Genomic DNA, 27,883 nt, shown 5'->3' with positions numbered 1-27,883 from the left:
CCGCACTCAGGTCTTTATTTCACAGAACACGTGTTAAAAAAATATCATATTCAATATTAAAGAATGAAAAAAGCCTACAGACTTGAGCAAGTTTAACAGATCATTTGATTGTTTTTTCTTTCAGATCACCTGACTGGTGTATGGTTACTATGGCAACAGTTCAAAGCCATGTTTATGAAGCGATTACTAAGTGGTAGTTTACTCAGAAACAGACTTCCTATAGCCACTCAGCTGGTTCTGCCACTATTCTTTGTTGTAATAGCACAGGTAGTCACTTTCTACAAAGTACCTAGACAGCAAGACCCAGAAAGAATTTTAGATTTATCTAATTTGTATAGTTCAGATGTTGGAAACTCCAAAGCCTTCTACGTAAACATGATGGAGAATAAATCAGAAGATGTTATCCAATATCAGGTAGGTAGAAACTAAATGTTTTAACCTTTCGGTCACAGTTGTTGAATGCTGATCGTAACTGTGACATAATTGTCTCACCTCACACATAATAGCAATATAAATTTGAGTGTTTTTAACAAAGCATCGGCCAGAAAATGAGCTTCATACTGATGGTAAATATCAAACATGAATTACTGGATTTAAAATCTGCGTCAGCTGTTTCAGTCACATTTAAACGCTAGTAAGTGTCTGCATGTAATGTAAATCAAGGCAATGTGTCATTCAAAATATGTTAGCTTCAAGTGAATGAAAGTTGCTATAGATTTTTGCTATGTCTGTTCAATAATATTATTAAATACTGTTTGCTTGAAAATCCATGCATATCAATTAGCCATATTAGCATATTTGTGGTAATACATTAATGAGTTTCAAGTTTCATGTGACTGCTGTAAACTATTGGATTTTACATAATTGTACACGTACAAGTGAATTTTATAGAAGCACATTCATTTGGACACAGTATTGACTGTATCCTTCTAAGGTTTATTGTTTAATTGAAATGTGTGCATATTAATTTTGCTAATTAGCATATATTTGGAAACTTTAATGTCTCCCAAGAAGATTTGGTTTTGTAGTAGGAAACTTGTTTTGGCATGAATACCTAATGAGAGTATTCTTGAATACCTAATGAGAGTATGCTAGAAACTAAAGTGTTAATTAAACCATACAACCACATACAACCACAGCCACACAGAAAGCAATAAGAAACATCATAATGCTACACTTTAAGATAGCAAGATTGAATGAATACAGTTTCTTGTGACATTTTGTCTACATAACATAAACTAATATGCCAATTACATACAGGCATCAAAATACTGGTGCCTATGTGTCTTGTATCTATTTACAGTACGTTTAAATGGTTTATTTCATTTAGGGAAAAATGTAGCAACAAATGGTGATCTTGCTATCTTGAAGTCTAACAAATAGAGTTTCTTATTGGTTTCATGTATGAATGTATCAAAGGGAGTGAACACTAACATGAAACATGCTGTAATATAGCCTACTAATTATTCATTATTGTCTTTGATTTCTAGACTATAAAAGACTTCCTATCGAGCGTCAAGGTAGATACCATTGATGTGACGGGGGAGGTTCTGAAGATCATGGATGCCCAGAAGTCAGAAATACTGTATCCTTCACAGTGTTGTGAAAATTCTCCTTTTATGATTCTTAACCCAAAATGCATTGCAAAGGTGAGACATTGTTCACTTATTTATAATTCTTTACTTTTCCCAAATACGAATACGCAATCATGTTTGACATTTTGAACCAATTTCCGATATCTTCATTCATGAACAATTGGAATACCCAGGTTTGAATATCTGACATAACAATTTCTTTCTATTCTTAATAACACTACATACAAGACAATTTGAAAGTATTTGAATAAATATAAGGAATTTGTACCCAGGTCGTGCTATTTTTAATTTGAATCTATGTCATTTGTTCTGCATTGCTCAAAATATGAGTAAAAAAAATCAAAAGTGGCCATTTAATACTCTTAGTCTTTCCAATCTTTCATAAGCTGTGCTTGTGCAGGTATATTTATTCTTCATTCATGCAATAAAAAATACTAATTTTAGGACCTCGGTTGCATTAATAAGCTGTAGTCCAATCAGAGTGACGCATAATATGACTGAGAATCATACATGTTTGATGGGCCTCGGCCCTAGGGAACCATGTGATTTGAATTGTGGCCGAAGGTATTGAGTATATGAGTGTTTTCGGAATTAAAAAAAATAGTAGAATTGTCGTGTAATAATTAGTGTACTTGGAATTGTAAAGATTATACACTGAAACTCGAATCGAACCAATCCCCTGTTTTTAGTGGATCAGATATGATTTCAATCTGTGTTTAATATCTTCAATTTTCAATTGTAACTTGCTTTTTTCCAATTTACCATTCCAAAGGAACTATATTTTACTTTCCTGTTGATTCTTAAAATCATGAATAATGTATTCTCCATATTCCTTCTTCTTGCAATGTTTACTTCAAAAAGTATATTTTGATTTCTGAAACTGAAAGTCCGATAGAAGTGTATACTAAATTCTATACAGTTGAATTTCTTCAACTGTCAGGCAACTCAGCCATTCAACTTATCACATCGTACACATGTTGTCAGTTGGTCTTTTCTGAATTTCTTTAATTAATATGTTATTTTTCTTTTGTAGTTTCTCACAGATGTCTATGACCCAGCTGCATTATGTTCAAATAGTACCACATTTGGTTATAGATATTGCATGGACTGTTTACAAGAGTGAGTATGTAGGGACCTGAAAATATCATTAATATCACTTGTAAGCCAAGTTGTATGCTTTCAAACAGGAAGTATGAGAGTTACTTCCTACATGTTCCATTATGTCAACAACAACAACAACAACAACAACAAAAACAACAACAACAACATTAATAACACTAAATTAAATTAAATGCTTTAATCATATGTGCTTATAAAGGCTGCAATGGATTGTATACTCCCCAGGGAGTTGAGGCAGTATATTCAGGATGTTGTGCCACCTTTGATCTGTGCCAGGGTTTAATAGTTGTGAGTGCCTTCAGGAGAAAAGGCACATTATCGATTCACATTTATTACTAATATGTAAATATGTTTTATTTCAGACCTGTACAGAATTATGAATATAAGGAACCAGATGTTCCAGAGAGCCAGGAGAGTTCATACAGTGATGACTTTCTACAGGAATTTTCAAGGATATCATCATCATCCTTTTTTAATTGTCCTCACAATCCTATTCAAAACCTTGAAGACATTAACACTTACTTCCAGGAGTATGTCTTACGAGAAAGTGATACTGAAACTTTTTACAAGGCGTATGTAGCCGGGATGTCTGTTGGCAATGACAGTATAATTGTCTGGTATAGCAACGAGGTAAGGAAAAAAATAGATGGGTTCATTGTTAATCATGTATTAAACACCCAGTATTTATGCCACTTAGAGACTGGGGATTCAGTTAGAATTCTCACATACATGTAGTGTTACAGTGTGTTATATGATCAGTGGAAACATAAGGGTTACATTGGATCATTCTTTTGTTCTGGACAAAGCTTTTTTCTGTGGCTCTGCTGGACAACTGTTTATCACTCCAATGTTTGAATCAGAATGGGCCTTTAAGAGCTGAGTAATAGTTTTTGAGATATATCATGTTCACAGATGAACAGTCAGACAGACAGAAAGACACATACACACACGATGAACAGACAGATAGACACATATACACACACACAGACAGACAGCAGCATAACATTAACCTTCCCTTATATCAAAGTATCTAAAAAAACAAACTATTACATCAATTGTAATGAAACTTGCACATATTCCTTATTGTATTAGAAGTGAATAGGTTTTGGTAGGTCTATATAGGCATGTATACTATCATTACACTGTACAATCATGCAGCTGTGTTCCCTCTAAGTTTTTTGAGACTGCGCAACTTTAAGGAGAAGGAAGAAAATAGAAAGTGTGACATGGCATCCAAGCTTGTGGGGCTGCAGGGGAATGGTCAGGAATGGGAGTATACGGAAGCAAAATCATATCAAAATCAAAATATGCAAAGTTCATGAAGAAAGAGACTTTAATTTCAAAACTACCAGTACTACTAGTCTGGAAGAAGTTAAATTTGAATGAAGATGATTACTTTATAGGTATATAACTATTAATAAGTGTAATCAATTTCGCTGCAACACCACATATTTACATAATATACACTTTGACATTAGATTCCAAAATTATAATTTTCAACTTTCTTGCACTTGAGTAATATATATGGATTTTTTTCTACTAGGGTTATCACACTACAGCAGAAACTCTCAATGCTGTCAGCAACATTGCCTTACAATCCCTCACAAATTCCAGCTTCAGCATTCAAGTATCGAACTACCCTCTACCAAGGTCCAGCAAAGATCAAGCTGAAGATCAGGTGAGTTGAAATTCAAGAAATTATTAGAAAGCAAGGAGATTGATCATCACATTTGATTTACATACATAGACTGAAAGATTTATTGCAACTGTATTTTTAATAATTACTACATTGTATCCAGTCTAAGAAGGCTAAAACTTTGAAACTTTCAAGACAGTTGGAGAGCCAATTTTGCTGCTTAACTTTTACCTTGTATGTCTGGAGATGTTGCACAATCATTTTCACACTACGTTTAATATAATATATTTGGATTTTTATGATTTGATTGTTGATGTGTGAAGGCCTCAACAGCGAGAAAGAAGTTGCACCTCTCTGTACTCACACACACACACACACACACACACACACACACACACACAACACGCCTGCAACTGGGGCAATTTTTTTCATCAAATAACCAAAAACATATTGACTAAAAATTGGTTAATTACTTATCAAACTTTTAAGGCATTATCTGTCAAACAGTAGTTCAGTTTTGAATCTATTACCATGATAAAACTGTACTTCTCGTCGTAACCTTAGTATCATTTTACGAGCAGACAACCAAAATATTTGTCATGAAAATTGTTAAGATACCAATAATTATACATTGTACATGTTAACCAGTGGTTGATATTATCCATAAGTAGTACAGAAACAGGTCAAAATTGTGATTACCATGACGGTCACTGATTTTTTGGGGTGCAGAGCTAAATCAATTATTATTAGATTTACTGTGTATATATAGCTACAAAAAATATGTAATCATGATGCAAAAAGGTGCTGCAATACTGTTCATAGTGTATGATATATTATGAGTACTTATTGTATCTAACATAACATTTTCAAAAAACCTTCCAGTTGCAGCTATACACACCATGCATATTGTGACGCTTTCAGTTTTACCCAAATAAAGATATTTTATAATAGTATTAGATAATGCATGTCTTTATAGTTCCCTAATCACCATGCATAAATAGTTTGACTACTAATGTTTACTTGTAATTAAAAGTGATTTCTCAGGAATTGCATTTTACCGTGTTTGTTTACAAATCACTTTCTGTTACATACAATATCAAACTTTTATATACCTTTTTTCCTGATTTTGCAGTTAATGATTGAATTACAAACAAGTGCTTGATGGATGTTGTTTCTCATAGTTTTTTTTCCAAGTAGAAAAATAATACAGGAAAGTAGTTTATTGATTAAAAATTCATCCAAAATAAATACCTATTTTGTCAACCACCACTTTAATCAATTCTTTACTTCAGGTATGGGATGCTGTAGGTTCCTTCAGTGCCGTCATGCAAGGTTTTCTTATCATTCTTGGTGTGGGATTCCTGGCTGCCAGTTTTATTCCATTTATTGTCCAAGAAAAGAGAAGCAAGGTATATTATGTATATATAGTCTCATGAGTTTATACCCAGTATATAACTTTATTCAAATTTTCATTACAACCCATTTCAAATTACCGGTCACTACCACATAGAAACTAATACAAAACTTCACATTACACTTTAAGATAGCAATGAATAGTTTCCTGCGACATTTTGTATATTAGAATGAAATGAACTAAAGTGCCACTATGTAGATATCAAATGTAGACATCCAAAAACAGTCAGGTGCCCGTGTGTCTGTATCTAGATAAATGATTTATTTCATAATAGACAAAATGTAGCAAGCTGTTGTGATTGTATTTCTTATTGGTTTTATGCAGTTTCGTAAGTTGTATCAAACACAACCTGTGAACTGTAACAGATTTTTTTGTCTGGTGGTGTAAATTTGAATAATATTTCAAAAAGACATACATTTTGACTTTACATAATTTATATTTGATTTAATCTTTCTTGTTGTAGGCTAAACATGTCCAGATCGTGAGTGGCTTAAACCAAGTAGTCTATTGGCTTGCTAATTTTGCCTGGGATTATCTCAACTACCTAGTCATTGCTGTAGTATTTGTTATTATTGTGGCTGCCTTTGACAGTGCTGAAATGGGTGTGGATGGAGTTGGACCCCTGATAGCCATTATGGTAAGTATTTGAACGTTAAAAGTGAATCCCACTCCAGGAAATAAATACATTTTGCATAAACTTTGGGTTCTGATTTCACATCACATAATTTTCGCTTGGTTGCCAAGAAACATCAAATTGAAACTCTTTCACCTCTTTTTTTCTTTTGATGGAAGCTACCATTCCATCATGGGTCTTAAGCAGACATTATTATTCATTAGTTGCAAACTGAATATTCATGACTATTTATGTGGAGGGGGTTTAGCTCTTGGGATCGAGTCATGAATATTGCATGTGCGGTGAATGAATAATTGTATGTTATAAAGACCCATGATGCAATAGTGTTCCATAAATGTGTTTGTTTTTTGAAAGATTAGAAGTGAAAAGATTAAAATAAAGGTTACTGAAAATTCTTTGCTGAGAAATAATGAGTAAAAAGTTTGTTATTGTATGTACAATAACACATATTTCAGACATTTAATCTTTTCCAATTTATTGAGTTACAAACATGGACTTTGTCAACATTGACTTTTCAAGTAGGAAGCCATGATGAAAATGTTTTATAAATTAAAAATCCAAACTAAATACGCAATCCTCATCAATATGGCTGCTTTAAATGCAACAACACAAGAGAAGTCTTGCGCAGTGCATCTTTGACGGAAACATGTCCTTTTTGACATATTAAGTCCATTTTTAGGTCATACTGTTAATAGTATTTTGTTTCATTTCAGCTTCTGTTTGGTTGGGCTATGCTACCATGTGTCTATACGATATCTTTCCTGTTCACCTCCCCGATTGTTGCTTTCTTCATAGTTATGATATTTCTAGGAGTAATAATGGCGGTAAGTCGAAACAATCTGTTGATCACATGTCTTTACAAAAATGTCAGTTTAATACTGTTTCTCCAAACTGATCAGTTTAATTCTTTGATAAAATATATTTTATTTTTTATGTGCTAGCTTGTGTAATATCGGGAAGTGTTATCACTTAGGCTTGATGCACAAGGATGACTTGTGATGCTAGTGATGTACATGATTACTACATTTATTTACTAGGGTTGGCTGCCATATTGTATACTGGAGACAAGTACTACCAAACATACTAAACATATTATGTTTGTTTGACAACGTTTATTACCCTGGTAGTTGAGCCTTCGGTTTTCTAAGATAGACACAAACTAAAACTATTGTTGCAACATGTTAATACAACAGTGATAAGCTATTGAATGGATGTTGGTTTAATTATAGTCTCAGTAGGAGGCGTCTGTGAAAACTAGTTTTATTTAGAGTTACATGAACTTGCAGTGTTGTTTTAGGACTTCTAATGTTTACACTATCTTGATCACAGGGTGATTAGTCACACAACACAGGAACTGCTATCACCCACTCATTTAATCTACCACATTGAAGAACAATAGAATGATGTAGTTTGTGCCTATCTTAGTCAAGCGAAGACTGGATTTACCAGTGTTGTATGTTAGCTAATAGGTGTGACTTTATTATAGTAGCTTAATATCATATAGTCTTGATGGTTGTTTATATAATATGAAAAATATTTCTCCAGAAAATTTTGTTGTTGTTTTCTTTTGTTTGTTTTTCATTGTTTTAAGTATATTCATGGGTTTGGCTGATGGTTGTTAACAAAATGAAAAAAAAAATCTGAATTTTTTTTTTTATCTTTTTCCATAGGTTTGTTTGATTATTGCTTACATTCTAAGTTTTACTTCTGAGGAAGGTGATAATGATAACAAGATAACAGATAATGTGTTATTCAGTATACCAACCTATGCCTTGGGTAAAGCCATGCAGTATATTGTCAATAATGGGAAAGCCAAACATCTTTGTACCGAGACCGAGGAGTAAGTATACAGGTTTTAAAGTCCCATGATTCAATCCTAAATTCTCAAAGTATATGTGATATCTTTAGGCCAGCCATACCTAATTCTATGTTTCCTTGACTCGTTCAACTGTATATTTCATCATTCTGGTGAAATTTTAAATAATGGAAACAGGAGCAAATTGGTACAAGATTAGGCCAGATATAAAAAGTTTGATTCCGGTTACCCGACCCCCACCTAGTTTTTACGTCAACCCTTAACTTTTTTTTTACGTATTCAAGAAAAATGATAATAAAATCGTGAAATCATGTAAAGTCTCACAAGAAAAAGTGGGAGCGGAAACTGACATCAACTTAAAAAGACAATATGAAACTATTCTTCCAATTTGTAATGGCTGCGGTACATCTGATAGGAAGAAATAAACAACACAGAGACCATTTGGAAAACAATGGAAAACCTGAACTAGACACTCACACATGAAAAAGAAATATGATAAAATAAAAAAAAATTCTATCTACCTCACCTATTTTAAAATTGAATGTAATTGGAACCATACAATTTTTTTTACGCCATAAGAGATCAGACTTTTTGGATTGCCAGGATAATTTTGCAAGTACAATGTATAAGTGTCAACTTGAAGGAATTATGCCTTCAACTGTGCTAAAAGATGATTTGTGATGTGAGAAATAGTGTTCATGGACTCTGGGTTCATATTTAGTAATGACAATTTCTACTCACACTCCCCCTGGCAATGCAGATGATGTCTGCACAAATTTTGGATCTGCTTCCAAGAAATTTTAAGGAATTTAATTGTGTTATTACCAATTTTCTAGACAGAGACAAGCATGTGCTGCCTATAAAGTGACTTTTGCCAATGATACTTTTCAATGGGAATCACCAGGATTAGGGAAAATTTCAACTTATTTGGCTGTAGAGGGCGTGGTTTACTTTTTGATAGTATTATTGTTGGAGGTAAGTGAACATTACAGAATCAAGCCATTAGCTAAGGAAGTGGGGTTTCTTATCTTTCTTATCACTGAATAATGTTTGTTGGCAATATTTACAAATGTGATAAAGCACTATTACACAACACATCAGGCAAAGCTAAGCTCAATATCTAAGTATGAAGCTCCTAATGTCATATCAGTTGTTATCAGTTTTACTGACCCATTATCAGTGACATTGCAAATAGCTTTAGAGATGCAAACAAGTTTTATGACACCCGACTTGCTGGCTCACCAAGTCTGGAAAGTTGCACTTGAAATGCTAATGCAAAGAATCCGTCATGATTGCAATTATTTTGTTGGGAGTTGGTAGCTGTTGTTCTACTCCAGATCTTATAACTATCAACACGATAAGCTTTTCCTAACACTAACAGTCAGTTACACAGGGCGCTTTGAAGGGATGACAAATCTCATAGCATACATCACGAAAGTTGTGTCCATATGGAGGAGTATTTGGTATTTATTTTTGATTTTTGATTTATGAAACAATTTTATCATGGCTTCCTACTTGAAAAAATCAATGTGAAACAACATAGACCAAGTTTGTGTTTGTAACTCCAATACATTGCAAAAAACTAGAAAATGTGTAAAAGGCTTGTTATCGTACGTACATCAAATATTTTACACTTTTAATAAACTTTTGCCATTTACTGAGTTACAAACAAGGACTTGACATATGTTGTTTCACGCAGGAAGTCATGATAAAATTGTTTAAATCTATAAATTGAAAATCCAAAATAAATACCCAAACCTCATCCTTATCGCCATTTTAATATACTATACCTATCTTGAATTGTGAATGATAAATTTGATTTAAAAATATTAAAAAACTCCCACACCTTTCTTTGACTCATAGTGAACCGTTTATATCATCTGCATTTTGCTCAACTGAACAAAGAAAAAGATTGGGTTAAAATACTGTATTTAACTATTTTTTGTCTCTTTTTTTAGCACTTTGGTGGATTTCTTCCTTACTGCATTCAAGGGAAGCCAAAGACAACAACAAACACGTTGGAGGTAGGTTTCACAGTACATTGAGCTTTGACTTTAAGTGCAGTGGGTCGCAATGATGCACTGCACATCTAACAATATATTTTGGTTTGTGGTGCTTACAAACAAGAGTTTGACACTAAAATCCACCCCTAAAAGACATGCACACTGAAAACACACAGCAACCATTGTATTTTAATTACAATCATTTACAATAATGTAAACAGAGACTTTAATATATATTGTTATGGGATGAAACAAAATTATTTTATGATGTCATTAGAGTCATGATACTTACAATCACTTGCAATCGCAAAACCCAAAATAAAACAGAATAAAATCGCAAAACCCATAATAAAACAGAATAAAATCATAGAAGTATTGGTTATACTTCAGTGACAAAACAAACTTCTTACTGACCCTGCTCTACATTTTATTATCTGGCGAAAGAAAAAATCTCACCAACATTGCTACATTTTATCGTCTGGCTCAAAAGATATTTTACTAAACATTGTTAATGTCTTGCTTAACAAATATCTTACTAATATTACTACATTTTAATGTCTTGGTTATCAAATATCTTACTAATATTACTACATTTTAATGTCTTGCTTAACAAATATCTTACTAATATTACTACATTTTAATGTCTTGGTTATCAAATATCTTACTAATATTACTACATTTTAATGTCTTGCTTAACAAATATCTTACTAAAATTGCTACATTTTAATGTCTTGGTTATCAAATATCTTACTAATATTACTACATTTTAATGTCTTGCTTAACAAATATCTTACTAATATTGCTACATTTTAATGTCTTGCTTACCAAATATCTTACTAATATTACTACATTTTATCATCTTGCTTGACAAATATCTTACTAACATTGCTACATTTTAATGTCTTGCTTACCAAATATCTTACTAATATTACTACATTTTAATGTCTTGCTTAACAAATATCTTACTAATATTACTACATTTTAAATATCTTGCTTAACAAATATCTTACTAATATTACTACATTTTAAACGTTGCATAACAAATATCTTACTAATATTACTACATTTTAAATGTCTTGCTTAACAAATATCTTACTAATATTACTACATTTTAATGTCTTGCTTAACAAATATCTTACTAATATTACTACATTTTAATGTCTTGCTTAACAAATATCTCTGTAAGACATTTTGTTTCAGGTTTCATGACTTTAATTGTGAAATGATGAGTTTGGTCAGCTCAGAATCCGCATGTTTTTGGTTTGAACATTGCCACTGCTATGTGTTTGTGAATAAAATGTCCAAGTTCTCGGATGATATTTGAACCATGATTGTGCAGTCAGTTTGGTTACTAAACTGTAATTTTCATGATTTTTTTTCGCAGGATGAAGATGTAGCAAATGAAAGGCAGCGTGTGACGACCCTTGACCCCAAGAGTGATGATGCATTAGTGCTAATTAAAGACTTAAGTAAAGTAAGGAATGTCAAACTTAATTATATATTAAGTTAATTATGTACTATCTTTCCCTCATTAGGGGTTCGATTGCTCCAGGGAATTCCTTGAAAGTCTGTTGTTTTGAAACCAGTCCTGAAGTCGTGGAAATGAAATCCTTAAAAAATCTGGATAAAGAAAACAATAAACTGGTTAGCTGTTAGATATCGTATTGTTCTGCCCTCTCTGGCCTCCTCTCGAGGGGGTTGACTGATGTGTGAGGGCACTCCTTACAGAGTTATTCAATTAGTAATTAGCTGTATAAAACTAAAATGTTGAAAATTTCCATTGCCCAGCTTGGCTTGTATGCGGTATACAATCATGTATAGTATATAATATTACACAATCAATCCTGTGTGTATCTTCTTCTGGTCCACAGGTGTATCGAGGTAAATGTTGCATAGCAGCTGAGAGACCAGCAGTGGATGGCATCAGTGTAGCCATACCAAAGGGTGAATGTTTTGGACTGCTTGGTATAAATGGTTAGTATTACTGGTGTTACATGTTTCTAATAATTCGACATTGAAAGTTTTGATACTATAATTACTGTAAGAACAATCTAATACACATTAGTCATTCTGATTAACAGAAACAGCTCCTTCCCAAATTCTGATCAATAACAGCTCTGTACTGATGTGTAAAAGTAAATGAAGCCAATGCATTCCATCTCATGTCACCATCCAACTTTATTATTTAATGTAATGTGAATCATAAAGGAACTGGAAAGACAACTATTAACTGGGGATCTTGGATTAACTTTGATTTATTAATACATGTCTTATTAATCATATAGGGGCTGGAAAGACTACATTCAGTATTTTGACATGAGACCTTGGATTTAAATTGATTCAATCAATCTATTTATTAGTCATATAGGAACTGGAAAGACAACTATTGACTGGGGGTCTTGGATCAACCTTTATTCATTAATCCATATTATTAATCATATAGGGGCTGGAAAGACCACTACATTCAGTATGTTGACTGGGGACCTTGGCATCACAAGTGGCACTGCCTTCATTGATGGACATAACATACAAACAAGCAAGAGAAAGGTGAGTAATTACTCGCAGTATCTATCACCCCAGACCAGTTACAACCCTTGACACTGAAGTAAAGCACTTTCAGTATTTGTCACACTCATTTATAGCATTCATATCAAGTATAAAGGTATACTCTTTCAATTGTTTTGATTACATAATATAAATGATGTATTTTGGCACTAACGTTGTGTAATTTGGTTATTTGCCAGCAGCATACTTGTATGTTAATTTGAATGTACATATATATAATTATATGCTGTATTTCCCACTAACGTTACAAATGCTGACATCAGACCACAGACGAATGGAACCTGTTACAAACCAGGAACATAAATAACTGAATTTGATAAATAACACATTGCACAGCATTTTGGAAGTACAGACCATGAGACTTGTATTTTACATGCCATCATTTGATAAGAACTTTACATAGTTCACATTCACAAACAAATTTCCAGTCCCCTGGCAGTTCACTGAGTACATGCCAAGAGACCATAAAACTGTTCTTATCAAACCATCATTACGGAATCAAGCCATTACATGACAGTCACAGACCATTAGCGGTCCAAGTGCAACAAACCCGCGGGCTTGCCTGGCGAAAACGGGTGTCATAAAAGTTGTTTGCATCTCTAAAGCTGTTTGTAGCGTTACTTATAATAGCCTAATAAATTGATAACAACTGATATAAGACGGAGATAAGGTTTGCCTCAATTGACTCACTCCTTAGAAATGATCTTACGCTGTGAACTACACTTTTACAGCTGTTTACTTGTGTTATGTAAGAGCCCATCATCACATGTGTAAATATTGGTACTCTTTGATAACAAGTCCACTTGCTTGGCTAATGGCTTGTCCCAGTAATGAGCTAAGGAAGTGGGGTTTCTTATCTTTCTTATCACTGAATAATGTTTTTGTTGGCAATATTTACAAATGTGATAAAGCACTATTACATAACACATGATCATCAGGCAAAGCTAAGCTTAATATCTAAGTGTGAAGCTCCTAATGTCATATCAGTAATCAGTTTTACTGACCCATAATCAGTGACATTGTAAATAGCTTTAGAGATGCAAACAAGTTTTATGACACTCGACTTGCTGGATCATCAAGTCTGGAAAGTTGCACTTGAACCGTTAATGCAGAGAATCCGCCATGTGAAATGTAATTCAAGTCTCTGCTGTTCCAACAAGTCTCTGCTGAGCCAAGTGTTATTAATCCAATTCACTTGTTTAGTTTCCCTGTTTGTAACAGTCGGTTCTGTTCATCAACGGTCTGATGTCAGCAGTTGTAAAATGGTTTTACTTCAGACCACATACAGGTTAAATTTTGTTCCATTCAGTATAAATTTCTTAATCATTGTTTAGTACTAGTAGTAAATGTGCGCGAGTACAAACAGTGTATGTATGTTAAAAGGGTTTTCTCAACAATGAAGCTTGTGATTTAGAAATTGTTATTGCCATTCTTTTCTAGATTTTGTTGTGTTTTGTCTTTATCATAGGCACAACAACGTATGGGTTACTGCCCTCAGTTTGATGGTTTGATTGACAAAATGACAGGCCGTGAACTCTTGACAATGTATGCCAGGTTAAGGGGTATTCCATCCAGCAGAATTGATGCTGTTGTCAAGGAAACCATCAAGAAGTTAGATCTAGATAAGTGGGCTGACAAGTTAGCTGGCCAGTATAGGTAATTATAATATACATATACATTAGCAATTTATCAACTTTGCAGTTATGTTCAAAAGATGACGTCTCAAGAGGGTGCCCCAGGTGAGGAAAGGTGATTTTTTTCAAAGGAGGTTATACATCATGTAGCATTACAACTATCCTGGCCCTCACTCCAGACTTCTGGTCCAAAGGCTGCTCCCTAACAGCACCCCTAGTGGCCAAACTATGACAATCTTTTGTTTTTCATGTTGTTTTTTTGTGCTTCAGTGGTGGCAACAAGAGAAAACTGAGTACAGCTAGTGCAGTTGTTGGTGATCCAGCAATCTTGTTTCTGGTACGTACAACTAATTAGTAAATTTAAGGCATGGTGAAATCTTCGAATTACATTGTCAGATATTGAGACAATTAAGTCTAATGGCAAACATGAGAAGTTTCATTGTTTTTTAAAAAAAATGAAGAATCCATAAGTTATGCAGAGCATTACCGGTTACTCTTCAATGCAACCATGGAGAAAAATAACCCATAAGAAACATTAACTGCACACGTGCTACACTTTAAGGTAGCAGTGAAGAAAGTTTTTGTGACATTTGTCTGGAAATGAACTAATGTATATGGCACCATGCAGACATCAAATGCAGACATTGACTTGTCTGTGTCAAGTTGTAGTACATGTATGGTTGATTTCATGATTTCATATAGACTAAATGTAGCAAGAAATTGCATATATAGTTTGCTATCTTTTGCCCCCAAAATGTTACTGTAATAATTGCGCATGCGATATTTCAATGTTAAAGTCATACAAACCACTGGAATGGACCCAAAAAATGTGGGTGGGGGGGGGGGTGCATTTTTGTTCTGTAGTATGTTGATACATCCAATGTTTCCAATATTCCAGGATGAACCAACCACTGGAATGGATCCCAAGGCAAGGAGATCTCTATGGAATGCATTATTAGACTTGATAAAGCGTGGTAGATCAATTGTGTTAACGTCACATAGGTATGTTTCAGAGTCCAAATATATAAGAATTAGGCATAATTTGATTCATGTATTATTCTACAAACCATTAGGCATGTGCATCCCTGGTTTCCCCGTAACATAGATTATTCAAAATTAAATGATCAAGCCTTTGTATAGTGATATTTGTAAGTTGCCACTTTAGTGAGATCAACATGTTGAGCAAATCATCGGAAGGGATCGGATATAATACAGTTTACTATAGGTAATTGTAAGACTACCTGTAATACATGTATCATTATTTTTTACATCAACCAATATTGGGTGATATTGGAGGTAAATGAAGTGTACATTTAAGGTAGAGTACACCTGATGGACAAATTTTCAAAGCCAATACAACATCCAGAACATACCTGTAAAAGGTATTTTGTGGCTTCAGAGAGAAATAAATTATGTGTTCAAGCTTGCGAGAATGAGCCAACAGTACTCTTTTATTTTCTAATAGAGTTTAATAACATAGTATTTGGCAGCCATTATTGGATTCTGAAATAACAGTTATTGTAATTTTGATTCCTATTTCAAATTTGTTAACAGTGACCAGTGGTTTTTAAATTGTGATTTAACTTGGCATAGGTTGGAGATGTCATGTACAAAGAAATAGCGCAAATGAAGAGTTTTTTTTACTCTTTATATCATTTCAAACAAAATCTTCAAGCAACATCTAATGGCGCAGTATAACTGATCAACTGTATATATTTATAATTTTAATCGTGTGTACAAAATACATTATATATTTTGAGTCACAATTAAGTACCTTTGCTGTGAATTTATGTATATAAATATGTGAGGTGACTGGCCCAGACTAACTGTAAGCTATTTCCTGACCCTCATTTACCCACTGTTATATTTATTTGGGGTAAAGAAACTGATTATTATTATTATTATTTTTTAAATATTATTTAATTATTTCAGAAGAGCTTTCTACATTAATACAATGCTGACTATATCGGTACACTCTACAGATGATTTCAGAATTAGGTACTTTAATGTGAGATTTAATTACCGGTATACGCAATGTTTTGTTCTTTCACTGTTTTATGATACAGCATGGAGGAATGTGAAGCACTGTGTACCAGATTGGTTATTATGGTAAATGGACAGTTTAAATGTGTAGGAAGTACTCAACATCTGAAGAGTAGGTAAGTATATAAAATGCACTGTTTGGTCAATTAACATTTTGTTGAAAGTGCTTATAGTTTTAACATGAAGTTTTTTTATCACCAAATCACAATTTTTGAAAAATCATGTAACCAATCAAACTAATCAGATTCTTCATAGTCATGAACTAAAATTTGATTTTTTTTTTCTAATCCTGATAAACAACGGCTGATAATATCCTGACTACAAAGTACTTTTGACCATTGAATGTTAACGTATATTCCATATGTTACACAGATTTGGAAGGGGATACACGTTTATTCTGAAAGTGTTTGAGGATACAGATACCAGTCCTGTTAAGGCATACATACAGAATGTATTCCAAGGGGCTGCATTGGTAGAAGAACACCAGGTCTGTCCAATGTCTTTCACATGAATCTTTATTTATTTTTCATGTTCTGCTATTAAATTATACACACACACACACACACACACACACATGTATATGTGTATATATTTGTATTTGTGGCATATTTGTATTTGTTAGGCATGTATTTGTGGAGTCCATATCACGTGAAATGGAATCTTAGAATTTTTGAACTGTAATAGTAGAACATCACTGACTGTACCGTTAGTCGTCTGATGATTGCGAAAGCATGAAACACTGTGTAACAGCTCTTGTGTATCTTACTTGATAATGTACTATTAGTAGTTGTTATCCCGCTCTACATGTATATGTATTGAGCACTGTTTGCTCCAGTCTGAGTATATATATATACATATAAATTATATATACATACATACATACATACATACATACATACACACATACACACATACACACATACATACATACATATATATATATATATATATATATATATATATATATATATATATATATATATACATGCATATATACATGTCTATTGATTTCATTGATAGTGAGAGGAATGTGCGTCCTTCGCAAGGACCGTCATTGAGCAATGAATGAGAAATACGTTTCGACAGTGTTCCTTGACAGTTACTTGAAGTATAAATGTTCATTTGTGAAATGTGTAACACTTTAGTAACACAATGTGTAAGTAAAATCATGAAATAATTTGCCAGAATCTGAAAATGCTGCCTTCATGTCACCTTTTAATCTTGGGTATTTCTGAATTGAATTGCAGGGTATGCTACAATACCAGGTAGACAGTATTGGACTAAACTGGTCAACCATCTTTGCTGCTATTGAGGATAAGAAGGAAGAATTAATGATTGCAGAGTATAGTGTTAGTCAGACCAGTTTGGAACAGGTAATGTTGTGTTTGAGAGATGTGATCAGTTTTATAGAAGTAAGGAACCATCACACAATGTGAAGCAAACTTTTAGGGGGAAGGGGGTCTGGCATCAGTGCAATTGCTGAACTTCATTTTCACACTTCTAACAAAGTTTGGAAAACTTTCACACCTTCAATTATAACAGCTTTTGTATTTACTACTGAGAGGTTGATAATGATTTACTTCTAATGTGGGATACAGTGCTGGGTTTCCAGTAGTATTTCAATGTGTTTATTGTCATTTCCCGACAGTAAAACAGGTTCATAAGGTTGGAACTTCGTGTTTGGATACATGTATTTGCGACAGAAGAATTTATTGCTTTGGTATTTCTTTGTTTGCATTGACAGGTTTTCTTGAATTTTGCCAAAGAGCAACACATGGATAAATGGCAGAAGAAATTAAGTAAAAAACTGAGTGGAAGACAAGGCAGTATCTTACAAAGACAAGCCTCAATCACTGGATCAGTACGACAATCCAAACGAAAACCACAAACTGATCACGAACCCATCCTACCGGCACAAAAGGAAGATGATGAAGAAGTGCAACTGGAGGAGGTCAAATTCGACTCACAAAAACCAGATGATGGTAGCGGTGATACAGTGAGCCAAGGAACCCTGGGAAAGGAAGAAATTAGTGACAGTCAAGCACCGGTAGCAGTATAGGCTATTTCTGAATCAGATTCTATCCGATATGAAATTAGATTGTCCTGGTATTCTTACTACTACCAGTATTTTATATCATATCGTATCATTAGCCAAGTTGTGCATGTTAGAACAGAAAATATGAAATTTATATTCTGTTCAATATGCCATGACAACCAGCATGTATGTACTGTCATTGGTTCAGTGGAGTCAACATGTTCAAAATTGCTATTATTTACCCAATTTTTATGAGAATTAAGCTTTTGCACTTATAATTGTATTATTCTCAAATATCTGTCTTCATTCAGCTGGAATATACTCATCACCTAAGAGTTCTGTAACTTCTCGTCTTCAACTCAAAGTGACAAGGCCCCCTAGGTGACTCTTATTTTCTTTGGCTGAACAAAGAAAATTATAGGGTAATAATGTACATGTACGTATTATTTATATATTAAGAGTGGCAACTAAGGAGGCCAACAACCATTTTACAGATTACTGTAGTATTTTAAATGAGAAGGAATGATTATATTTTATGTCAAACTAAAATGAAATCTTCAGAAATAATTTACTTGTACTTAAGTCTTAGTGGACTGTTTTACAATTTATATGTACTTATAACTTTTTTTTATAATATCACCATATCACTGTTTTGAAAAAAAAAATATTAAATTAAAAGTACCATTTCACTTTTACTTAAATTTAATTAAATAGATGTTTTCTAGTCAAAAAAACTTTTTATATTTACAGTTGTAACATTGGTTCAAGACTATTTTCAGGAATTGAAAAAGAAAGTTTTCTGTCCAGTTAAAGCACACAATATACTTACTTTTCATACAAGGTACAATCTCCCTGTAGTGGCTTGTACAACAACGGCTTAAATCTTTGACCTAGTTTTGCACCACTAGTGGATTTTGTCAAGTAATTTGAATTAAATATTTAAAAATTTAACTGGATGATCTTACTGAAATGATGAAGATGACGATGTTTGAATGAAAGTTATAGATCATACAACTGGATGAGAAGTGGTTACATTTTAGTAAATTTAGGCCAAATAGTATTATTGTTAATTATAGTGAAAATCGAACACTACAAATATTTACATTCCGGAAAGTCTAACAAAGTATTAAAATGTTAAAATTGCGAAAATGTCAAACATCAAACACAATACATGTACAACCATAAGTTGGGTTGGGTGGTGGTGGTGGGGGGGGGGGGGGTATGTCTTCGACTGGCTTGTTTGTGTTGTGCAGCAATTGCAAGACATGTACATTTGTATGAGTGTGTAGTGATAGCCAGATGTATCTAGCTAACAGTTTGTGTCTATAGTGACTAACGATGAGGGTATATAGACTTTCTTATTTTAAACACAGAGGAACTCCTCACAGGTAGGTAGTATTAGCACAGCTTGTGACAGGAAAACTTGGTACCTCAATTGGCCGAGTTGTGTTGTAAATGTACAGTGTGCTATTCAATCAGTGTCAACAAAACTATTGGCAATTTGAAAGCACACAGTTATATAGAAACGTATTATCAGTAGGTTTGTGCAATATTTAGACAATTTATATTGACATAATGAAAGTTAGTTGTAATTTATATTGTAATGTGCAATTTGTATATTAAATAGTCAAATTTATTAATACAGTATATTGTGCAATTTTGTAGGCAATCATAGTTTGCTGATGGCATGTTTTTCTAAGTAGTAGTTGAATAGTTATATTTACAGTCCTCACCATTCCCAAAATGTGTTTTTTGGCTGAAGTCCGTTTAACAGATTGCATTGCCTTACTCAGATCTAAGGAAATTCTAAGGACCTGGCAGGATAGAATATTGTTATAGGTAGAATTCTATACTCGGCACTTAGTGACAGTATAGATAGTGTGATCCTTGGTAGAGTTTAAGAAAGTATAAAGTTTGTACCACTTTAGGTCTGTGCCAAGGGTACATATACAGTGCTTTTGAGTGCTTGGATAGAAGTGCTTTGTACAGTATTATGTAGTTATGTACTTAAGTTCAGAGGCTGATCATTTACAGTTTTTTAAAAAAATCACAGTACGCCATTTTCTGGTTCCCCGTCATATTCAGTTTTGAAAGAAGTGTTACAAGAGGGACAGTGCAGTACATCATTACTATGACGAAGTTGGCTTCTATTCACATGGCGGTGTACATGGAGAGGTCAAAAAAATGTGCCAAAAACAACTCTGTAAGGTTAAGAAGTAATTTAAAACACAGATTTGCTGGGTTAGAACACAGCCAACTTTTGAGGTGAAACAGGGAAATGACGATTCTTTGATTAAAAAGAGGCTGTACTTAACCGTTCACGGCTCTCTGGAGCCCGATCCATGGTCCAAAACATACCCGGTAGTTGCTTATAAAGAGCACTTCTAGTGGCCAAATTTTGCAATCTTTTGTTTTTGATAACAGGACTATAGTGTATACATAGTATATAGATACATGTAGTTATATATGTTGGTAAATACATTATCCTGCCAACCTAAGCATGTGTTTCCTCTCACTTTTATATACGGTGTATGTATCACAGATATATGTTTTAAAAATAAGATTTGCAATGCTGAAACCTTGCCTAAACAAGAGATGAAAATAAATCGAGGATGCAAAGCAAATACAATGTATGCTTCTGTGATTATTGTTTTTTTATACAAACTATTGAAAGAAGTCAATCCAGTGATTCGTGTGTACAACGTATGTACCACTCATTTCATGTTACCGTTCACCATAGTACCAGCTCAACCACACGGACAACAATACGGAAAATACACATGCTACACATTATCTGTCAAGATCTTCAATTACACAGTGGATTTCATAATACCAATGTAGCTCTACTGTTTGATACAACCACGCAGAAACCAAAAAGAAACTACATATGCCTCAATAGCAAGATATTTGCCAAGTGTCTTTATACTTATAAATGTGTACCTTATTATTGTGTTATTATCGTGTTTGATACAATAGATGAATGGTGGTGGTGGTGTGTGTACGTGTGTGTGTGTGTGTGTGTGACCGCCACCTTCTCGATTTAACAAACAGTGAAATGAAAGATTTATTAGATCTGATCTCAGCCCACTAGTGGTCTAAGACTTAATGAACAACGTTGAGAACTACTGATGTCAGAGAACAATAAATGTATTAGTACAAAGTAATTTACCTCATCTTAAGCTTGCTAGTGCAGACTCGATTACTAGACGATCTATTACATGCACGTGATTGGCACATAGTGCCGGGACTGTGTATTTGTGTCCAATCTGCGCACGGAAGACATCCACTTACGACGACCAATCCGAACTGGCCATTTTGACGTCAGAGAATTACCTGATGATAAGCCACCGGTTTTAAAGAATTTACACAGAAAATATTTTTTTTGACGAAGTATACGGACACAATCTGTAACTCAGCTTGCTAACCTTTCTTCTCCTTTGAAGCGAAACTCTTATTGGTGATCATGACTAGATCCGAATTAAAATAAATATGCATTTTGTATAAAGTGCGCATGCCCGAATGCGAGATAAAAATTATGTAACCAGTCTTTGACCGCTGGTGGGGGGGGGGGGGGCAGGGAGTAAGGGAAGAAAATGCTTTGGTCAAACGTCTTTCTGTCACCCCCCCCCCAAACCCCACCCCTTGCACTCCCAAAGATATCATGTCATGGTCCCCCGAAATGAACCAAGAATTTTCATAGCAACCCCCCCCCCCTCGCTACATTATATATTTTAATATGTTTCATTATACAGTGCCCCTCCCCTTCCCGCCCCACTATCCGCATTCTAGTTGTTAACGACTTCAGCATCCATACATAACAATTTAGATTTCTTTACAAATAGATGTGGGCTATGCAAAAAGAAATTAATGTCTCACATTGGGCTGTAACCTGTACTTGGAAATACTTTAATAGTCAGCAGGGTTTTCTCTTTCAATCTTGATTTTGGGTAGAAACAGCATCCCCGCCAAGGTGATAGCTAGTGGGGTGGCAAATCGAACCTTCGGCCCTCGATATCAGTATGCGATTATAGTCGTATTGCGCCGGATCGGAGCGCGGGAACGACTTAAGTTTAGATAAAACGTAGGGGTGAAAGGCGCAAGTGAAAGTCGACAGTCTGACATAGAGCAATGAAGTAATCTCGCGTGATGATGTTCTACGAGACCTTAGGCCTGAGGAGTTCGAACGGGTCGACGACGCGTCGCAAACGTTCGGACGTTTTTCACATGATCGAATTCCAAAACACAGACTGACTTGTGCGTATTAACTTTATTGTGCTTGCGGCTTATCCTTTTTGCTATTTCTAAAAAGTAACAATGATTTCAAGTATCCAAGACTTGTTTTGCACACCTCGATTGACCACTCAGAGAGTATCTCAAGGTAAGATATTTATAATTTTGTTAATTTTTATAACACAGTTTGATTTCAATGCTTGAACCACTGAGTCGGTTGTTGTGTTTCTGGCAAAGCTACACTAACAACGAACTATATTTTTGTTATTTTTTTGTGATTTGTGAAAAGCGCTCTCTCTCTCTCTCTCTCTCTCTCTCTCTCTCTCTCTCTCTCTCTCTCTCTCTCTCTCTCTCTCTCTCTCTCTCTCTCTCTCTCTCTCTCCCTCCCTCCCTCCCTCCCTCCCTCCCTCCCTCCCTCTCTCTCTCTCTCTCTCTCTCTCTCTCTCTCTCTCTCTCTCTCTCTCTCTCTCTCTCTCTCTCTCCATTAAAAGTTCAGTTTTGTGTGTGATGTATAAGTTGCTTTTTATTACATGCTTTGTATATTCGACCACTGCGCGTTACATTATTTTAGATGGACAAAGATATGATGACTTAGCTGTCCGTGTAATACGGTACTAACCGAAATCAACCCATAATTTTCTCGCAGTTTCCCATGAATATGATGACCCCCTTTTTAAATGAATAAAAAAAGTCCACATTTACGTCGAACAGTATGTTCAGTATTCTAAGAAATTTCCAACTATGGAGACATATAATCAAAAAATAGTAACGATTTGACGAGTATCCTTGCCCTCAGGCATACATAATCCAATATCAAGGCAATGTATATCGTACCTTGCTTTGTTTTTCACCTGTATTATTTTATATATTGCTTATAAGCTATCATAATAAAACGATATAGAAAGGCCTGACGATACGTACAAAGTATATGACAGTTTTAGAATTATTATTTTTAACTAGAAAATAGAGAGAGAAGTTTACGAAATGAAGCAAACGAAGTAAGGAGGATGAAGAAAGAAGTTGAACGAAGAGAAAAAGAAGTTGAAGTTATGAAAGACACCATATGGCGAGAAGCAGAGATAAGACGAAGAAAGATTGAAGAAGGTAGACATAGATTTGAAAATGATATGTTAAAGCTAGAGGCAAGAGAAACAGCGTTGGCAGATAGGAAGCGAGAAATGGATAAGAGAGAAGAAGGGATTGAAGATGACAGACAGAGAATTGAAAAGGATATCTTGAAGTTGGAAGGAGGAAAGACGGCGTTGACAGACAAAGAGGAAGAAGTACAGAAGAGAGAAGGAAAAATTGTAGAAGAAAGAGAGAGAATTGAAAAGGATATCTTGAAGTTAGAAGGAAAAGAGATGGCATTGATGGACAAAGAGAAATATGTTGTGAAGAGAGAGGAAAAGATTGCAGAAGAAAGAGAGAGAATTGAAAAGGATATCTTGAAGTTAGAAGGAAAAGAGATGGCATTGATGGACAAAGAGAAATATGTTGTGAAGAGAGAGGAAAAGATTGCAGAAGAAAGAGAGAGAATTGAAAAGGATATCTTGAAGTTAGAAGGAAAAGAGATGGCATTGATGGACAAAGAGAAATATGTTGTGAAGAGAGAGGAAAAGATTGCAGAAGAAAGAGAGAGAATTGAAAAGGATATCTTGAAGTTAGAAGGAAAAGAGATGGCATTGATGGACAGAGAGAAATATATTGTGAAGAGAGAGGAAAAGATTGCAGGAGAAAGAGAGAGAATTGAAAAGGATATCTTGAAGTTAGAAGGAAAAGAGATGGCATTGATGGACAAAGAGAAATATGTTGTGAAGAGAGAGGAAAAGATTGCAGGAGAAAGAGAGAAAATTGAAAAGGATATCTTGAAGTTAGAAGGAAAAGAGATGGCATTGATGGACAAAGAGAAATATATTGTGAAGAGAGAGGAAAAGATTGCAGGAGAAAGAGAGAGAATTGAAAAGGATATCTTGAAGTTAGAAGGAAAAGAGATGGCATTGATGGACAGAGAGAAATATGTTGTGAAGATGCAAGGAAAGATTGCAGAAGAAAGAGAGAGAATTGAAAAGGATATCTTGAAGTTAGAAGGAAAAGAGATGGCATTGATGGACAAAGAGAAATATGTTGTGAAGAGAGAGGAAAAGATTGCAGAAGAAAGAGAGAGAATTGAAAAGGATATCTTGAAGTTAGAAGGAAGACAGACGGCGTTGGCAGACAGAGAGAAAGATGTTGAAAATATTGAAGACGAAAGACAGTGTATCATATTTTTAAAGGAGAGATTACAGGTAGAGAGAAGAGAGATGGTGGTGGCAGCTAGAGAGCGAGAAGTAGACAAGAGAGAAGGAATGATTCGAGAGGGAAGACAAAGTGACAATTATGATGAAAGTGAAATTAAGTCCAAAATTGAATTTCTAGAAGAAAGAGACATAGCATTACACAGACGAGAAGCTCATATCTATTTTAATGAGTGTCTCTTGAGGGCCAGAGAAAGAAAGCTGATCCAGTGGTTTAATATATTAAAGACAAAGTATGGAGAAGTAGGGCAATGTGGTCATAAATTGGAAGACGACACATGGATTCCAATAACTTTGAATTTTTAAAAATAAAATATTGTTATTAATTATAAACTACTCTCGTTTTCAATTGTGTAAGTTTTTACTTTTTATGTAATTCAGCTTTATGACAATAACGTGTGTGTATGTGTGTTTGTCTGTCTGTCTGTCTGTCTGTCTGTCTGTCTGTCTGTCTGTCTGTCTGTCTGACTCTGAATGTTGAAGATGTGACACTTTCCAAAGCTTCATATTTAGCAGATTATATTTGAGTCCTTTTCTCATGAACTATAAATTTACAGGCTTGAAATCGACTCTGTAAATATACATCCAATAGACATAATTTCTGTTTTTTCCCATGGTTCTTATTATTAGTAATTGAATTGTGGATTATATCTGATTCGAGTTGTCGAGTCACAAAACGTAAGGCCATGAAAAGTTTCATTTCTATTTTGAACAAATTTTAGCAAGCCAGGGTAGCCTTTCACGCTGTCGTAAACTGGTATTGTTCTATTATTGCCGTAACTAGGTGTGGTGGTTTTACGACGATGCATGGCTGTGAACCCCAGGGATGTGAATAGAAGGTTTGCCCATTTCCTATGTACTTTGAAACGGACGTGGATACATTTTGAAAAGCCCTCTCTGTTAAAAAAACGACTTTGAACAACTCTTCCTTGCTAGAAAAAAAGTTGAGGATTAACATAACAGGTTTTACCATCAGAAGGTTGCCAAAGACCTTTCACGTTTCCGATATTTATGATATTTATGATGATGTCGATGATGATAATTGTGGTGGTGGTGGTGGTGGGTGGGTGGTTGGGTGTGTGATCGCCACCTTCTCGATTTTTACAAACTGTGAAATGAAAGATTTATTAGACCTGATCTCAGCCCACTAGTGGTCTAAGACTTGATGAACAACGTTGAGAACTACTGATGTCAGAGAACAATAAATGTATTAATTACTACAAAGTGATTTACCTCATCTTGCTAGTGCAGACTCAATTACAAGACGATCTATTACATGCACGTGATTGGCACATACATGTAGTGCCGGGGCTGTGTATTTGTGTCCAATCTGCGCACGGAAGACATCCACTTACGACGACCAATCCGAAAAGGTCATTTTCACGTCAGAGAATTACCTGATGATAAGCCACCGGTTTTAAAGAATTTACACAGAAAATATTTTTTTTGACGAAGTATACGGACACAATCTGTAACTCAGCTTGCTAACCCTTCTTCTCCTTTGAAGCGAAACTCTTATTGGTGATCATGACTAGATCCGAATTAAAATAAATATGCATTTTGTATAAAGTGCGCATGCCCGAATGCGAGATAAAAAAATATGTAACCAGTCTTTGACCGCTGGGGGGGGGGGGGGGGGGCAGGGAATAAGGGAAGAAAATGCTTTGGTCAAACGTCTTTCTGTCGCCCCCCCCCCCCTTCCCAAACCCCGCCCTTGCACTCCCAAAGATATCATGTCATGGTCCCCCGAAATGAACCAAGAATTTTCATAGCAACCCCCCCCCCCTCGCTACATATATTTTAATGTTTCATTATACAGTGCCCCTCCCCTTCCCGCCCCACTATCCGCATTCTAGTTGTTAACGACTTCAGCATCCATACCGTCCGATAACAATTTAGATTTCTTTACAAATAGATGTGAGCTATGCAAAAAGAAATTAATGTCTCACATTGGGCTGTAACCTGTACTTGGAAATACTTTAATAGTCAGCAGGGTTTTCTCTTTCAATCTTGATTTTGGGTAGAAACATCATCCCCGCCAAGGTGATAGCTAGTGGGGGTGGCAAATCGAGCCTTCGGCCCTCGATATCAGTATGCGATTATAGTCGTATTGCGCCGGATCGGAGCGCGGCAACGACTTAAGTTTAGATAAAACGTGGGGGAAAAGGCGCAAGTGAAAGTCGAGAGCAATGAAGTAATCTCGCGTGATGATGTTCTACGAGACCTTAGGCCTGAGGAGTTCGAACGGGTCGACGACGCGTCGCAAACGTTCGGACGTTCTTCACATGATCGAATTCCAAAACACAGACTGACTTGTGCGTGTTAACTTTATTGTGCTTTCGGCTTATCCGTTTTGCTATTTCTAAAAAGTAACAATGATTTCAAGTATCCAAGACTTGTTTTGCACACCTCGATTGACCACTCAGAGAGTATCTCAAGGTAAGATATTTATAATTTTGTTAATTTTTTTAACACAGTTTGATTTCAATGCTTGAACCACTGAGTCGGTTGTTGTGTTTCTGGCAAAGCTACACTAACAACGAACTATATTTTTGTTATTTTTTGTGATTTGTGAAAAGCTCTCTCTCTCTCTCTCTCTCTCTCTCTCTCTCTCTCTCTCTCTCTCTCTCTCTCTCTCTCTCTCTCTCTCTCTCTCTCTCTCTCTCTCTCTATCATAATAAAACGATATAGAAAGGCCTGACAATACGTACAAAGTATATGACAGTTTTTGAATTATTATTTTTAACTAGAAAATAGAGAGAGAAGTTTACGAAATGAAGCAAACGAAGTAAGGAGGATGAAGAAAGAAGTTGAACGAAGAGAAAAGGAAGTTGAAGTTATGAAAGACACCATACGGCGAGAAGC

The 27,883-nt window shown here is 34.9% G+C and overlaps 1 protein-coding gene across 1 annotated transcript in view; it reads left to right on the top strand.

The window, feature by feature from the left end:
* The window catches only part of LOC144444474 (phospholipid-transporting ATPase ABCA3-like), a 36,953-nt gene extending 17,281 nt beyond the window's left edge, over positions 1-19,672 (top strand). The window contains exons 18-38 of the mRNA XM_078133901.1: positions 125-414; positions 1,491-1,649; positions 2,629-2,714; positions 3,077-3,344; positions 4,258-4,392; positions 5,643-5,759; positions 6,228-6,401; positions 7,112-7,222; positions 8,069-8,238; positions 9,051-9,189; positions 10,173-10,238; positions 11,602-11,691; positions 12,089-12,191; positions 12,661-12,764; positions 14,251-14,438; positions 14,687-14,753; positions 15,315-15,418; positions 16,483-16,575; positions 16,832-16,946; positions 17,707-17,832; positions 18,204-19,672. Of these exons, the coding sequence (XP_077990027.1) occupies positions 125-414; positions 1,491-1,649; positions 2,629-2,714; positions 3,077-3,344; positions 4,258-4,392; positions 5,643-5,759; positions 6,228-6,401; positions 7,112-7,222; positions 8,069-8,238; positions 9,051-9,189; positions 10,173-10,238; positions 11,602-11,691; positions 12,089-12,191; positions 12,661-12,764; positions 14,251-14,438; positions 14,687-14,753; positions 15,315-15,418; positions 16,483-16,575; positions 16,832-16,946; positions 17,707-17,832; positions 18,204-18,518 (3,020 nt within the window). The 3' untranslated portion in view covers positions 18,519-19,672. The remainder of the gene's footprint in view (positions 1-124; positions 415-1,490; positions 1,650-2,628; positions 2,715-3,076; positions 3,345-4,257; positions 4,393-5,642; positions 5,760-6,227; positions 6,402-7,111; positions 7,223-8,068; positions 8,239-9,050; positions 9,190-10,172; positions 10,239-11,601; positions 11,692-12,088; positions 12,192-12,660; positions 12,765-14,250; positions 14,439-14,686; positions 14,754-15,314; positions 15,419-16,482; positions 16,576-16,831; positions 16,947-17,706; positions 17,833-18,203) is intronic.
* The last annotated feature ends 8,211 nt before the right edge of the window (positions 19,673-27,883 follow it).

Source organism: Glandiceps talaboti, chromosome 13 (assembly GCF_964340395.1).
Source record: "Glandiceps talaboti chromosome 13, keGlaTala1.1, whole genome shotgun sequence".
NCBI lineage: Eukaryota > Metazoa > Hemichordata > Enteropneusta > Spengelidae > Glandiceps > Glandiceps talaboti.
Note: the sequence above shows the minus strand (reverse complement) of the source record. Positions and strands in the feature narration are given on the sequence as shown.